Source organism: Stegostoma tigrinum, unplaced genomic scaffold (genome assembly GCF_030684315.1).
Source record: "Stegostoma tigrinum isolate sSteTig4 unplaced genomic scaffold, sSteTig4.hap1 scaffold_638, whole genome shotgun sequence".
NCBI lineage: Eukaryota > Metazoa > Chordata > Chondrichthyes > Orectolobiformes > Stegostomatidae > Stegostoma > Stegostoma tigrinum.
In genome coordinates, this window is record NW_026728577.1 from 5171 (window position 1) to 18983 (window position 13813).

At 46.7% G+C, this 13813-nt stretch overlaps 2 protein-coding genes across 8 annotated transcripts in view; one reads left to right on the top strand and one right to left on the bottom strand.

Annotated features, from left to right (window-relative positions):
* Nucleotides 1-10876, top strand: LOC132209055 (retinal cone rhodopsin-sensitive cGMP 3',5'-cyclic phosphodiesterase subunit gamma-like). 2 transcript variants are annotated; one of them, XM_059644269.1, is made up of 4 exons: nt 1-108; nt 5402-5572; nt 9838-9878; nt 10096-10876. In XM_059644269.1, the coding sequence occupies exons 2-4, from the start codon at nt 5451-5453 to the stop codon at nt 10170-10172; spliced, it is 240 nt and encodes a 79-aa protein (XP_059500252.1). In that variant the 5' UTR covers nt 1-108; nt 5402-5450; the 3' UTR covers nt 10173-10876. The 2 variants fall into 2 exon arrangements, with proteins under 2 accessions (XP_059500252.1, XP_059500251.1); XM_059644268.1 differs by lacking the exon at nt 1-108 and adding an exon at nt 4829-4903.
* LOC132209054 (coiled-coil domain-containing protein 96-like) overlaps nt 9789-13813 on the bottom strand; it is a 24581-nt gene continuing 20556 nt past the window's right edge. For 4 of the 6 annotated variants that reach the window (XM_059644264.1, XM_059644262.1, XM_059644265.1 and 1 more), the window contains one exon: nt 9791-11138. In XM_059644264.1, the coding sequence (XP_059500247.1) occupies nt 10884-11138 (255 nt within the window). In that variant the 3' untranslated portion in view covers nt 9791-10883. Of the gene's footprint in view, nt 11139-13813 lie in introns of all 6 variants that reach the window. The other 2 variants (XM_059644267.1, XM_059644263.1) reach the window with 2 other exon arrangements.

Below are 13813 nucleotides of genomic sequence, written 5' to 3' on the forward strand. Positions count from 1 at the left end.
CACAGCATGATTGAGAAAGGATTTAAAGAGAGGGAGTCAGTGATTCAGAGAGGGACAGCGAGGGAGGGACTGAGAGCACAAGCCAAATACTGTCTGCTGCCTCTTCTTGTAAGTAAAATGATATTTTCATCCTCTTTCCAATAAAAGAATGGGTTCTGAACAGGAACTTTCAGGTTTCATTTGAAATATTGGCACATAGACAGAATATTGACACAGGAGGCATTCTATCCAACAGTGTGTCGCTCCCTCAGCACTGACCCTCTGACAGTGCGGCACTCCCTCAGCACTGACCCTCCGACAGTGCGGTGCTCCCTCAGCACTGACCCTCCGACAGTGCGGTGCTCCCTCAGCACTGACCCTCCAATAGTGTGGTGCTCCCACAGCTCTGACCCTCTGACAGTGCGGCACTCCCTCAGTACTGACTGTCCGAAAGTGCAGCACTCCCTCAGCACTGACCCTCCGACAGTGCGGCGCTCCCTCAGCACTGACTCTCCGACAGTGCCCACTCCCTCAGCACTGACTCTCTGACAGTGCAGCGCTCCCTCAGCACTGACCCTCCGACAGTGCAGCGCTCCCTCAGCACTGACCCTCCGACAGTGCAGCGCTCCATCAGTACTGACTCTCCGACTGTGCTGCGCTCCCTCAGTACTGACCCTCCAACAGTGCGGCGCTCCCTCAGACTGACCCTCCGACAGTGCCCACTCCCACAGCACTGACTCTCTGACAGTGCAGCGCTCCCTCAGCACTGACTCTCCGACAGTGCCCACTCCCTCAGCACTGACTCTCCGACAGTGCCCACTCCCTCAGCACTGACCCTCCGACAGTGCAGCGATCCCTCAGTACTGACTCTCCGACTGTGCTGCGCTCCCTCAGCACTGACCCTCCGACAGTGCGGCGCTCCCTCAGCACTGACCCTCCAACAGTGCGGTGCTCCCTCAGACTGACCCCCCGACAGTGCCCACTCCCTCAGCACTGACCCTCCGACAGTGCCCACTCCCACAGCACTGACTCTCTGACAGTGCAGCGCTCCCTCAGCACTGGCCATCCGACAGTGCAGCGCTCCCTCAGCACTGACCCTCCGACAGTGCCCACTCCCTCAGCACTGACCCTCCAACAGTGCGGTGCTCCCTCAGCACTGACCCTCCGACAGTGCGGCACTCCCACAGCTCTGACCCTCTGACAGTGCGGCGCTCCCTCAGCACTGACCATTCGACAGCGCGGTGCTCCCTCAGTACTGACTCTCCGACAGTGCGGCACTCCCTCAGAACTGACCCTCTGACAGTGCAGCGGTCCCTCAGCACTGGCCCTCCGACAGTGCAGCGCTCCCTCAGCACTGAGCCTCCGACAGTGCCCACTCCCTCAGCACTGATCCTCCGACAGTGCCCACTCCCTCAGCACTGACCCTCCGAGAGTGCGGTGCTCCCTCAGCACTGGCCCTCCGACAGTGCAGTGCTACCTCAGCACTGGCCCTCCGACAGTGCCCACTCCCTCAGCACTGACTCTCTGACAGTGCAGGACTGCTCAATTTGATGATTTTTCTAAGAACAGATATTTTCTGTATCTGATAACCATCGATAAAGTGGCTTCAGTTTAGTTGATTTTCTGGGACCTTAGCAGCTGATCTCAAGAGGAATGACAATGTCTCTGATTGCTCTTCTTGAGGTTTGCAGTGTTGGGACCCTCCTCCCCTCGAGGGACAGTTTCGGCACAGGCATGTGTCGCTGGAGTATCAGCCCAGCTTTGCAAGCACTCATTTCATGTTTTAAATTTGGTCACTTGACTCTTATTATCGAATATTAACAACTAACAATGAATTGTAAAATACTGATTTTCAGACTTTCAAATGTTGAAATCAGACCACAAGATACAGGAGTAGATGCAGTCTGGGTTCGATGGGGTCGCCATGGTAAAAAATACTCAGTCGGGGTTATGGGGATGAGGTGGTGGGTGTGTGGGTGAGTCTGGATGGGGAACTTCTTTCAGAGGGTCAGTGTAGACTCGATGTTGTCAGGGCTAATGGAAGAACACCACCATTCCCACAGTCTCTTTATCTGAAATTTCCATGGATCAGCCCTATGTCCATCAGGAGGTGGCAATTCTTCCTGACTTCTGATTTCCTGAACATTTCCAATGTGTTCTGTGTTTTTGTGTACAGGCTTTCAAGTGACAGCCCGTGGCAGTAATCCCAGCCCACATGCATCTGTACATCAGCAGCTTTTGAGATTCACTGCTACTAATTGGGTTCGTCAGAAACTGAGTCAATTAGAGAACATGTGCTCCTGAGATACTGGAAGGGTAGCTCTGAGAAGATTAGTAAAATCCGATTTTACTGAAACAAAAGTCATAAGGTGCTTTATATACCAAACCGAGTGTTGGGTGGGGTGGCTGATGATTCTGTTCACTTCAAATTGAAATCTGAAGCAATGTAAATGGCTGCGAAATTAGATCCAAATAATTCACCTTTATGTATCATTGAATGAGAACACATCCACTTGGTTCCTCTGGCATCACACTGTTTATGTAGTCACACCCATTTGATGCTTCACATTTATTTTGTCTCCAACCTTTTCTGAGATGTTATTACACACCTCTGGAGCAGCTCAGACTTGAACCCAGGCCTCCTGGCCCGAAGATAGGTACACTACCACTACATTGCCAGAGCCCCTTTAACGCATTTTTAAACTACCCATCATTGCTGGTAATGTTACCATATCCAGATAAGTGTTATGTGAACGAGGAAGTGATCACGGGTTTAATTTTGTGTCAATGTGAATTTAGTGTGTTCTCTCCGCACCGTTCTTTGGTTTATAGTTTCTGTGTTTAAAATTCAATGGTCCCAGGCTGAGATCAGCCAGGAAAATGGAATTAGATACTTGCTTCTAAAGGAGGAATACTAAAATATGGACAAAAACTGAATATGGACAAAAATACAGAATAGAATTCACCCCCTCAGGGGGTCATGATGGCCTAATGGTATGGCCACTAAACTGTTAATTCAGAGACCCAGATAATGTTCTGGGAACCTGGGTTTGAATCCTGCCATGGCAGATGATGAAATTTGAATTCAATAATAATCTTGAAATAAGAGTCTAATGATGACTATCAAACCCATTCTCGGGGAAAATACCCATCTGGGTCACTAATGTCCTTTAGGGAAGGAAGCTGCCATCCTTACCTGGTCTGGCCTACATATGACTCCAGACCCACAGCAATGTGGCTGATTCTTAACTGCCCTCTGGGTAATTAGGGATGGGCAATAAATGCTGCCTGGCCAGTGACACCCTCATCTATGGATGAATAAAAAAAAATTAGGATAAGGGAAATCGGATTTAAAAGAGATGGGGAGAACTGATTTCTCTAAGAGTTACGAACCTGTGGCATTCATAACCTTAGAGGACATTGGATGCTGGGATATTGAGTAAATTTAAGAAGGAGATAGAGAGATTTTTCATCAGTAATGGGCTGAAGGGTTATGCAGAATGGATCAGCCACAATCATATTAAATGGTGTAGTAGGCTGGAGGGGCTGAATGGTCGACTCCTGATGATATAAAGATGCAAATAGACTTGAGGCTCTTGTGAAAAATAACATCTACGCAGATTATAACATGTTTTGAACATCATACTCTTTTCTGCAACATTCTGTGGAGCCTTGTCCTTTGTTGTTGAGAGTGTGAGGTGACTTAGGGGTGAAGGGCGCCTCATACTTTCCCGTGTGCTCTATCTTCATTGGTATTTTTAGAGATTGCTTCCCTGAGAAAATCAGTTTGTAGTGTCAATGTAAACTGGAGTTAGTTGTCAGTTTATAGTCAAGCAGTTTACAAGGGATGGAACCTGCCGTATAATCTGTAAGCACTGTTATAACCAAACGATTAAACAGAGACGTACTACATGTGAACATGCAATAAATAAATGCACTAGATTGAGAGCTTCTCAAAAAACAGTGATACGTAGAGAGGGATTTATAATCTTTTTCCAGCCAGAAGTTTACGTATCTAGCCATTTAATATTTTAATAAGAGAAATGAGTATGTGTGTGTGTGTATTTCTCTGTCTCTGTGTAGGTGTATGTTTTTCTGTCTGTGTGTTTCTATCTTAGTCAGTGTCCCAAGAGGGAAATTAATCTTTTCAAAGTAGCCAAAGACATTCACTGCCTGATATTAACTTCTTTCCCTTCAGCAAACATCCCAAGTGTGTAATGTAACAGGTAACATTTTACTGACTGTCATGTTTTCTCCTTCACCCAAGGTGATTTGTGTAAACCTCTCCAGCATACAATCCTCCAAAATCATGTCTTTCTTTTAAAACCAGCTTATGTGGACTTGTTCCCCTCACCCCGTCATTGACCTGACGCCAGCTGTCTTGACACTAAAATCCCACCCAAACCTTTCTTCTTTCCATCTCTCTGTCCTTTAACTCCCCCACCTCACACCACCCCCACCCCCTGCCTCCCATAACACAACTTCTGAACCAACTTCCCATTCCCTATCCCCAGGACCCTCATCTTCTGGGTCATGGTGATTTTTGTTTGGTCATTTTGCTGCGAAGCTCTTTTGAAAAATTGGCTCAATAGTCCATGCTGGCAAATGAGGAGATATTCCACTGAACTTCTGTCCTGAACACACTCCCTTTACTTTAGTATTGTGATGTTGCTATTTGTCCAGAGACTCATCTTGATAAATGTAGCAAAATGGGAAAGAACAAGAGCAAGATATCACTGGGATCAACTGGGCTAAGCCCAAATCAACTACTTAGCTTATGTTGTAAGAGGATTCAATGTCATCTGTCAGAGGAATCTTAAACTAAGCAATCTGTCCATTTCCAACATAATGAGGGGCTGTGGGACATGGAAATGTCATTCCACAGTTTAATTCTCTCAGCATTGGGTTTTATCAAAATAGGACGGTGAGGAGAAAAATACTACTTCAATGGGAGTGTTATAGTGCCAGAGACAGATGGGCTTCCTGACGTTGTTGGCTATCAGCCCAGTGTCCAGGAGTCAAACCGCTCCTGCCCAATGTGTGATGTCGGGAATGGATTCCATACTCTGTGTGAGAATGCTATGGTGGAGTCAAGGATCTCTCCAGGCGTTGCTGCACCATTGATGTATTTTGCCAGAAGGTCAGGGTCCACTGCAACTGAGGTGACTGGATAAGGTCGAACTGCACTTCATTGGCAATGCTATGCTGTCAAATTTCATGGGCAATGTGGGAAGCTGTTCTTGACTTGACAGTTTTGTAAGTTGTAAATAAACTGTCTGGTGTTGTAACTACTGTAGGGATCAGACAGTCGCTGCTACATGCCCCTATGTCCCACAAATAAATGACAGACAATTCCTCCCTTTCCATCCAGGGATGCTGCGTTCAGAATCGTAGGTTGTAACTGTGATATTTTGTCTTACAGTGAGTTCTGGGGCCAGCGTTTCCTGTCTCAGCAACTCCGTTCCACGGAAATGAATATTTCACCAACTAATATTTCTGGAGGTGCCACGTCCCCTAGAAAGGGGCCACCAAAGTTCAAACAAAGAGCAACGCGACAGTTCAAGAGCAAACCTCCCAAAGCAGGCGTGAAAGGGTATAACGGAGAGATTTTAAATTGCGGATTGATCCCTGAACGCCAAGGGTCTGAGAACAATTTCGCTGGAGTTTTTAATGTGGATGACATAGGGATATTCTCTCTCTCTCATACTCACCCATACACACTCTCTCTCACCCACACACTCTCTCACCCACACACACTCTCACCCACACACACTCTCTCACCCATACACACTCTCTCTCACCCACACACTCTCTCTCACCCACACTCTCACCCACACACACTCTCACCCACACACACTCTCTCTCACCCACACACTCTCACCCATACACACTCTCACCCACACACACACACTCTCTCACCCACAATCTCACCCACACACACACTCTCTCACCCACACACACACTCTCTCACCCACAATCTCACCCACACACACTCTCTCACCCACACACTCACTCTCTCACCCACACACACACTCTCTCACCCACAATCTCACCCACACACGCACTCTCACCCACACTCTCACCCACACACACACTCTCACCCACACACACACTCTCTCACCCACACACACACTCTCACCCACACACACACTCTCTCACCCACACACACACTCTCTCACCCACAATCTCACCCACACACACTCTCTCACCCACACACACACTCTCTCACCCACAATCTCACCCACACACACTCTCTCACCCACACTCTCACCCACACACACTCTCACCCACAATCTCACCCACACACACTCTCTCTCACCCACACTCTCTCACCCACACACACACTCTCACCCACACACACACTCTCACCCACACACACACACTCTCTCACCCACAATCTCACCTACACACACTCTCTCACCCACACACACACTCTCACCCACACACACACACTCTCACCCACACACACACTCTCACCCACACACACACACTCTCACCCACACACACACTCTCTCACCCACACACACACTCTCTCACCCACAATCTCACCCACACACACTCTCTCACCCACACTCTCACCCACACACACTCTCTCACCCACACACACACTCTCTCACCCACACACACACTCTCTCACCCACACTCTCACCCACACACACTCTCTCACCCACACACACTCTCTCATCCACAATCTCACCCACACACACTCTCTCACCCACACACACATTCTCTCACCCACAATCTCACCCACACACTCTCTCACCCACACTCTCACCCACACACACACTCTCACCCACACATACACTCTCTCTTCCCACACACACACTCTCACCCACAATCTCACCCACACACACTCTCTCACCCACACACACACTCTCTCACCCACACACACTCTCTCTCACCCACACACACTCTCTCTCACCCACAATCTCACCCACACACACTCTCTCACCCACACACACACTCTCACCCACACACACACTCTCTCACCCACAATCTCACCCACACACACTCTTTCACCCACACACACACTCTCTCACCCACAATCTCACCCACACACACTCTCTCACCCACACTCTCACCCACACACACACTCTCACCCACACACACACTCTCACCCACACACACATTCTCTCACCCACAATCTCACCCACACACACACTCTCACCCACACATACACTCTCTCTTCCCACACACACACTCTCTCACCCACAATCTCACCCACACACACTCTCTCACCCACACACACACTCTCTCACCCACAATCTCACCCACACACACTCTCTCACCCACACTCTCACCCACACACACAATCTCACCCACACACACACTCTCTCACCCACACACACTCTCTCACCCACACTCTCTCACCCACACACACTCTCTCACCCACACACACACTCTCTCACCCACACACACTCTCTCACCCACACTCTCACCCACACACACACTCTCACCACACACAGTCTCTCACCCACACACACACTCTCACCACACACAGTCTCTCACCCACACACACACTCTCACCACACACAGTCTCTCACCCACACACACACTCTCTCACCCACAATCTCACGCACACACACACTCTCACCCACACACACTCTCTCACCCACACACACTCTCTCACCCACACACACTCTCACTCACACACACTCACACACACACACACACTCTCACCCACACACACACTCTCACCCACACTCTCACCCACACACACGCTCTCACCCACACACACTCACACTCACTCACTCACTCACTCACCCTCACACACACACACACACTCTCACACACACACACTCTCTCTCTCACACACACACTCACACACATACTCACACACACACTCACACACTCTCACACACACTCACACACACTCACACACACTCACACACTCTCTCACACACTCTCTCTCACTCACACTCTCACCCACACACTCACAAGCACACACACACTCTCTCACCCACACACATACTCTGCCTCTCACACGCACACACACACACTCTTACCCACACACTCTCACACACACTCTCTCTCACCCACACACATACTCTGCCTCTCACACGCACACACACACTCTGCCTCTCACACAGTCACACACTCTCTCTCTCACACACACTTTCTCTCAGTCACACGCACTCTCTCACGCGCACACGCACACTCTCTCACCCACACACATTCTCTGCCTCTCACACGCAGTCACACACTCTCTCTCACACACACTCTCTCAAAACAGTCACACACACACTCTCTCTCACCCACACACACACACTCTCTCTCATCCACACACACACACACTCTCTCTCATCCACACACACACACACTCTCTCTCTCTCACCCACACACACACACTCTCTCTCTCACCCACACACACACTCTCTCTCGCTCACCCACAGACACACTCTCTCTCTCACCCACAGACACACTCTCTCTCTCACCCACAGACACACTCTCACCCACACACTCTCTCACTCACACACACACACACTGCCTCTCACACGCACACACACTCTGCCTCTCACACGCTCACACACTCTGCCTCTCACACGCTCTCACACACTCTCTCACGCATACTCTCTCACACACAAACACTCTCTCACAGACACACACTCTCTCTCGCACACGCACACACACACACATACTCTCTCTCACACACAACTCTCTCACATACACACACACACACACACTCTCACACAAGACTCACACACACACTCGTTCTCTCTCACACACACACACATAGGAGATGGCCTTTCACTCCCAATCCCTGTGAGCAGACTCATAGAATGAGTCTGTTCAAGGGTTGCCCATGGCTGAGGGACTGCCATCATTAAGCTGGGCAGAGTCTCTTCAACCCCATTAACTGTGGAACTGAAAGCGTCCCTGCCTGTGAACCAGTAGCGAGTAGGTTACAACTTCCTCCACACAGGGGCACTGGTGAACATTGCTTCTTTCCCATATTCTGCACTCCACCTGGTGCCTCCAATTCAATGAAAGCAGGTTTTGAAGCTGTGGGCTGTCTGGAAATGAGTGCCCATCTATTTCACCAACTCCTCTGGTGTAGAACAGAAAGGTGCAAATCATAGACATAGGGAACAGAAACCGGGCCATTCAAACTCTCCCGCTATCCTTATTCATAACCCCATACAAAACCAATAATATTTTCCTTAAAATTACTGTTTTAACATTTTTCTGTCATTCTTCTAATCATTAAGTGTAAATGTAGCATTAATACTAAAATGGGAGTGAATTCACTTGTACTCTGTTCCGTTCAGAAGTGAGGGTTGCATCTGCCTACCAAGAGCTATAAACTGTGATATTAACTGTTTGTAACATAGTGTCACTGTAGTTTCTTAACTGCAATCAGACCATTGTCCTGCCAGTATTTCTGGCTCAGACTGAACCTTTCTGTCAGCTACTTTAAGGGAAAGGGAAACAGGGTTAATGCCAGCAGTAAAACCCCACCACAAGGAAATGGGCTAGTGTTAGAAGCAGCACAGTGCCTACCATTGTTTCCACATTCTCCCATAAACTGGGACAGTGGAGGATTCCAATTTCTAGCATTGAAAGAAAATCTGACTCTATTAATTTAAACACCAGACAGTGATAGAGCCATTAACTTGGAAAAAATTGCAATATCAGTGCACTAATATTTAAAGAGTCTGCATGGCATTATTCTGTTTATTATTTCACCAGAGGAAGGAACTCACGCAACAGACAAAGGAACATCACACACATATGTTGTAGAATGAGCTCAATCTTTATAATTTGTGAAAATAATGCATATATTTTTGCGATGTGATGTTGTATTGAACATCTTTGTGCTAAGTGGGGTTTCAGACACTGATTCTCATTCTTCTGCAGATTTGGAGATGATATTCCTGGCATGGAGGGCCTTGGCACAGGTATGTAAAGAAGTCATTCCTAACCACTCACTCAAAAGCACTGAATTTTAATCTGATCTCACAGGGGCGGCAAGTGCTGAACTTGCACACAACTATGTTTAATAACCACGTGGACAAGGCACTTACGGAGCCCTGTACCTCAGAGTTGGTGCTTTCAAAAATCAACATGGAGAAGTTGATAGAAAAGACCAGTTAATAGACCCTCTAATTTTTACAGATATCACGGTGATCTGTCCTTGGGAGGCATTCAGCCACTTGGAGCTGCATGAACTGGCTCAGTATGGTATCGTCTGAAACTGGGAAATGCTACATAGGCATCAGTGACTGGCCTACATTGTAGCTGATACAGCAACTACAGTGAAGCAGATGAAGCAAGATTACTATTAGAGCTACTGTGTACAGTAATTCACATTCCTGTTCAATTCCATCAGCCAGAAATATTAAATGTCGCTGTCAGTTTTTAGACAATGTTTGTGAAGAGCGCTATTAGTTTAAATATGTTCATGTTGCTGATGTGACATTTTGTTTTGTGGTTAACTGCTACTTATAGCTAATGTCAAAAGTTAATCTTTGCAATCTCATCTGTATTTAATCTGTAAAACTATCAATTGATATTCTCTCCTGTAAGATGGGAGAGGTAGAATGTAATTTGTCAATGAGTTGATTCAGTAACTATAGTTAAGTAGGAACGAGCACTGTGTTAAGTAATCACATTCACATCTACTGAAGTTTACGAATGAGCTTTACGTTTTATGCTGGGTTTGAGCCGGATAATGAGGTTAGAAAACTGTAGATGGGCTGCGATTGTGTTATTTGTTTCCCCGTCTACAAATAGAGAGAGTTTGATCACTGGTAGCTGTGCTCATCTCGTGGCTTACCACATCAATACAAGCTGCCCCTTGTCTGTTTCTTACTGCAACAAAAGGTAAAACAAATGTGTAGATGCCAGCTGATTTAATATTTATAATAACAGAATAAAATGTAAACGCTCCCCTGAAGGGGCTGTTACTGAGTCTGTAACTGTCCCGTCTTCACCCACTCAATTTTCTTCTTGATACCATAGGAGTCGAGTGTCAGATCAGCGTGCTGCCGTTTCAGTACCTCCAGCTTTTGCTGCAGTCTATCGCTGGTGTCTACATTATCCTCATAGTCACGAAGCAGCACTTTGTTGCACAGGAGGCCACACTTCTCCTTCAGTTTGAAATTGGCTGCCCGGACTCTGTCCCGTGCTTGTTTGGTTTTTGTCAGGATTTCCCGTTTCTGTAATAAATACCAATAGAGGCATAGAGTCACAGCAGGCAAGGCCACGCCACAAAATCAAAAATCAAAGGTAATACTGAAAAAAAACTACCCAACATTACTAGGTCTGATCTTTGCCCAAACCAGTTCATAATGAAGCAGTGTTTCCTAAGTTTCAAATAATTACACTTCAAGAGTTCTGTATTAGCTGCAAAGGATATCCAGTACTCGTGAAAGATGCTATAGAAATGCAGACCTTTTCCTTTTCATTCAAGCTGAAATATGACTGGACTAGCATTGACTTTGATTTTTTCACAGATATCAACATATGCAAGATAAAAGGATTATTAAAACTTCCTGAAAAGCAATCACATTTACAACAAGTGATAATTGGGCAGCTGTTCCTTGAGACTCTGAAACCTCAAAGCTGAAACAAGAAATCAGTTTACTAAGAGCATTTATCTCTCTTGGGAGGTTTCAGGTCAATCTAAATCCAACCATGTGCTCTGAAAACTCTGTTCATACGTTGATGACCCTGACTAGTTCCACCAAGACATCTTTAATCTTCTTTTCAAAACCCTCAATTTGCAATCTTTCAACTCAGCGTATTTTTTGAGTGAATCCCAGCTCTACATCTTTGCAAACAGTAATAAGCTCTTTTTTGGCCCATATATCCTAATCTGAGTATTAAATTTCACTGAAATCCACCCAGTAATTTTTGAGATATATTCTTTGCAGACAAACAGACTAACAAATAGGGGTAAGAACATTGGCTCCACTCACATCCAGTGACAGAGATAATTACACAAAGTTTACAAACAGGAAGGGCATGTGGCCCAATCAGTCTATGATCACATGAGATTCCTTCATGTACTTCACGCCGTCTTTCAGCATTTCCTTCTATTCCTTTTCCCATTCTGTATTTATCCCTCATGTTTATGAAACTTAAAATATACTTCTGCTATTCACATCAACCCCACCCTGGGTGATGAGTGCTGCATTCTCTGGGAAATTTCCTACAAGTGGAATAACATGTCTGGCTCTACTGAGGTTGAACCAGAGGAATATTGTTGGAGCAGAATGAGGGAATTTCACTTTCCAACTCACCAGCTGTACCTATCCAGGGAGTGCTTGATGCTGACATGGAAGTAGTCCATTCCTAGCTTCCCTCTAAAACAGAAGCAGAATACCGTAGATCCTGGAAATTCACAATAAACACTGAAAATGCTGGAGACGTTCAGTAGCTCAGGCAGCATTGTTGAAGAGAAACTTGAGTTAAATGTGTCAGGTTCTTCATCAAATTCCCAATTCTGGTGAAAGCTCATTGATTTGAAATGTTACTCTATTTCCCTCTCTTCTCAGACATGAGTTAGGAAGCATGGACTGGGAGCAGTTGTTCCATGGTAAGGGAACTATAGACATGTGGAGATGGTTTAAGGAACAGTTGTTGGGAGTGATGAGTAAATATGTCCCTCTGAGACAGGCAAGAAGGGGTAAGATTAAGGAACCTTGGATGACGAGAGCGGTGGAGCTTCTAGTGAAAAGGAAGAAGGTAGCTTACATAAGGTGGAGGAAGCTAGGGTCAAGTTCAGCTAGAGAGGATTACATGCAGGCAAGGAAGGAGCTCAAAAATGGTCTGAGGAGAGCCAGGAGGGGGCACGAGAAAGGCTTGGCAGAAGGAATCCGGGAAAACACAAAGGCATTTTACACTTACGTGAGGAATAAGAGAATGGTCAAAGAAAGAGTAGGGCCGATCAGGGATAGCATAGGGAACTTGTGTGTGGAGCCTGAGGAGGTAGGGGAAGCCCTAAATGAGTTTTTTGCTTCTGTCTTTACGAAAGAAACGAACTTTGTAGTGAATGAAACCTTTGAAGAGCAGGTGTGCATGCTGGAATGGATAGAGATAGAGGAAGCTGATGTGCTGAAAATTTTGTCAAACATTAAGATTGACAAGTCGCCAGGCCCGGATCAGATTTGTCCTCGGCTGCTTTGGGAAGCGAGAAATGCAATTGCTTTGCCACTTGCGAAGATCTTTGCATCCTCGCTCTCCACTGGAGTCGTACCTGAGGACTGGAGAGAGGCAAATGTAATTCCTCTCTTCAAGAAAGGAAATAGGGAAATCCCCAGCAATTATAGACCGGTAAGTCTCACGTCTGTCGTCTGCAAGGTGTTAGAAAGGATTCTGAGGGATAAGATTTATGACCATCTGGAAGAGCATGGCTTGATCAAATACAGTCAACACGGCTTTGTGAGGGGTAGGTCATGCCTTACAAACCTTATCGAGTTTTTTGAGGATGTGACTAGAAAGGTTGATGAGGGTCGAGCTGTGGATGTGGTGTATATGGACTTCAGTAAGGCATTTGATAAGGTTCCCCATGGAAGGCTCATTCAGAAGGTCAGGAGGAATGGGATACAGGGGAACTTAGCTGCTTGGATACAGAATTGGCTGGCCAACAGAAGACAGCGAGTGGTAGTAGAAGGAAAATATTCTGCCTGGAAGTCAGTGGTGAGTGGGGTTCCACAGGGCTCTGTCCTTGGGCCTCTACTGTTTGTAATTTTTATTAATGACTTGGACGAGGGAATTGAAGGATGGGTCAGCAAGTTTGCAGACGACACAAAGGTCGGAGGTGTCGTTGACAGTGTAGAGGGCTGTTGTAGGCTGCAGCGGGACATTGACAGGATGCAGAGATGGGCTG